This window comes from Cyprinodon variegatus, unplaced genomic scaffold (genome assembly GCF_000732505.1).
Source record: "Cyprinodon variegatus isolate N-32 unplaced genomic scaffold, C_variegatus-1.0 Scaffold354, whole genome shotgun sequence".
NCBI classification, from domain to species: domain Eukaryota; kingdom Metazoa; phylum Chordata; class Actinopteri; order Cyprinodontiformes; family Cyprinodontidae; genus Cyprinodon; species Cyprinodon variegatus.
The window spans coordinates 217443-219954 of NW_015150807.1; the positions used below are offsets into that span (position 1 = coordinate 217443).

The window sequence follows — 2512 nt, forward strand, 5'->3', positions numbered from 1 at the left end:
AAAAAAAAAGTGAATCAGAAAATTGTCTATATACTAAACTAAAAGGTTGTTGCTCTATACTTCAAAAACTATTTAGATTTTAAAATGGAGAAACTTTAAATTTCTTATATTTTTTATTTAAAAATTCAATGTATAACATGGATGCATAAACACCTCATTTTATTTCATTGTTAAATGCTGTTTAAAGAAACATATTTTAATAAAAAATTTCTCCGGACCTTAACTGGTTGATGATTTTCCCCCTATGTTAAAAAAAAAATAAAAAATGTACGGTATATGTGGTAATTCTGTCCCATCATACAAACAGCTCTGTGACGAACAGATTTATTACGTCATGCTGGGAAACACAGGGCTTTCAGATTGGAGCCACTGACCCGTGTCCTTCTTCCACACTCCAGATGATCCCATTCTTCGTGTGAAAGTCATGTTTCATGGAAGCCACGCGTGCAAACTGTGGTGGATTTTGGTTTAGGTACGGATTGATCCGGCGGCCATATTCGGAAGATGACAGCACAGGCACAGGTCTGGAGCTCTCCTGGTAGGGAACAGAAAGCGATGCTTAGCAGTGGAAAGTCTTCCAAAATGTCCTTAAGTATGACCCAAACATGGAAAAGTTTTTTATTCAGAGAGGATGCTTTTAAAAAAAACACATCTTATCTTTAATTGTGATCTTAAAACAGAAGGAATGTCTACTTCAGGTGCTTTCAGTGGTATCCCGTCTTTTATTTTTCTCAGACCTGCTGTTGACTTAAATTATTAATGGGAGAGTCATGAAGACAAGATGAACAAGCATTTTCACCAGAGCAAAATGAATTTCTTTAGTCTTAAGTAAGATGTGCAGAGCCAGTCTGTGGAATCGACACAGACTGTAGTTTTTGCAAACTAGGGAGATTTGACAGAGAAAAAAAAGAACCGTGTCCCCTTGATGCAACATCTGCACTCAGTTCTCTCCTTGCACGGTTAATGCATGCAAAGAGGAATCTTTGATGCAATCTACCCAGTTCAAATGGAGTCTTGGGTGTTTTTCTTTTACTGTCCTCGTCTTTGACTCACCCTAGAGGATTTCAGCAGGATTTAGGTCAGGGGAACTGGAATGGCCGAGGAAAAAGGTTTATTTCCTCTGTTAAACCACTTCTGTGCCGATTTGTCCATATGCTTTGACAGATTAGGCTGTTCAAAGACCCAATAAGGAACCATTTTCAGACAACCCACACAATACATAAGAGATGACTATATTTAGAACAGAAAAATTGGTAAAAGAAAATCCTGTTCTCTATGTTTTCTAAGGACTTGATCAGTTTTAAAAGCTATGTACAGACAATTTATCAATATTTTGAAGACATACCATTAAACACATTAGATATGTTAATCCTTTATGCATATATATTTAAAATCTTTCGGGGTTAATACTCAGTCTGCAAGATGTTCATCAGAGGGACACCCTTCCTGAAGGAATCTGTCTCTTTTTGCCATTGGCACTCCTTACCTAAATGCTTTGTGTCCAGGACATGTGGGGTCTGCAGAGATGTTAGCTGCCTTTTTAATGAACCTAAAGCTGTGCAGGTCCTGGATAGAGGAAAGATTAATCCTGATGATTCTCTCTCCAGACCAGATTAAGTCCAGTTCGGACCTGTCTGTGTTTTGTGGCTGAGCAGTGATGGATGTTCATAGAACAGACTGAAGAGTGCAGAAGATGACTGGCTGTGACTGAAGCCTACTGTACTTCTTAAGTTGTTACAGAAAGTAACATCTGCTCGGTGTTTAGAAGACAGGTGAGGATTATTGCTAAAGGAATATGACAAACGTGAAAGAACCTAAATTAGCCTTTAGAAATATTTCTGTGGGAGCTTAAGGGGTCCTTTGCCACCGTTTCATTTGAACTCTTTAAAGGAAAAGTCCGGTCACATTCAGAATACAAACTTCTGAAATTACTTTAAGTAAGAAATTATTACATACTGTCCAATAAATGATGTGTTTAATTAAGAGTAATTTCATTTGAATGTGCTTTACTGGATTCCTCCATGTTTGTCAAAGAACACTACTGCCACCTACCAGTTTGTGACGTCACGGTGCGGTATCGGCTGTTGAGTAAGTCCCAGTGCTGTATCTGGTGTTTACCACAACGCGCTAATATCCATGATGGTGTCAACCAGAGCACTATGTGAAGCAGAGAGTAACGGATAATGACGTGTTTTTTTTCTCAGGCCAGAAGTTTGATGGCAAATCCTCCCTCTTCAAGATGGCAATCAGAAAGGTGAAATAACTAATTGTTCTTCACTTTTACCTGATGTACTACAGCATCATTTATAGAAGGTTTTTTTTTATATATATATAAAGCATTTTAAATGTCATGATAATCACATTTAATGAATGTTAATGCTAATGAAGGCCTTAATTTAAAAAATATATAATTTAATTACTTTTAATGATTTTTAATGACCCTCAGAAACCCTGTATTAGTTTTAGGTATAAATAATGATCCATTGATTATTCCTTGCTGGCTGGACTTTTC

General features: G+C 37.1%; 1 protein-coding gene across 1 annotated transcript in view; it reads right to left on the reverse strand.

Annotated features, from left to right (window-relative positions):
- Positions 1–180: 180 nt before the first annotated feature.
- The window catches only part of LOC107091844 (chromosome unknown open reading frame, human C5orf49), an 11144-nt gene continuing 8812 nt past the window's right edge, over positions 181–2512 (reverse strand). The window contains exon 3 of the mRNA XM_015386011.1: positions 181–535. Coding sequence (XP_015241497.1) covers positions 356–535 — 180 coding nt within the window. The 3' untranslated portion in view covers positions 181–355. The remainder of the gene's footprint in view (positions 536–2512) is intronic.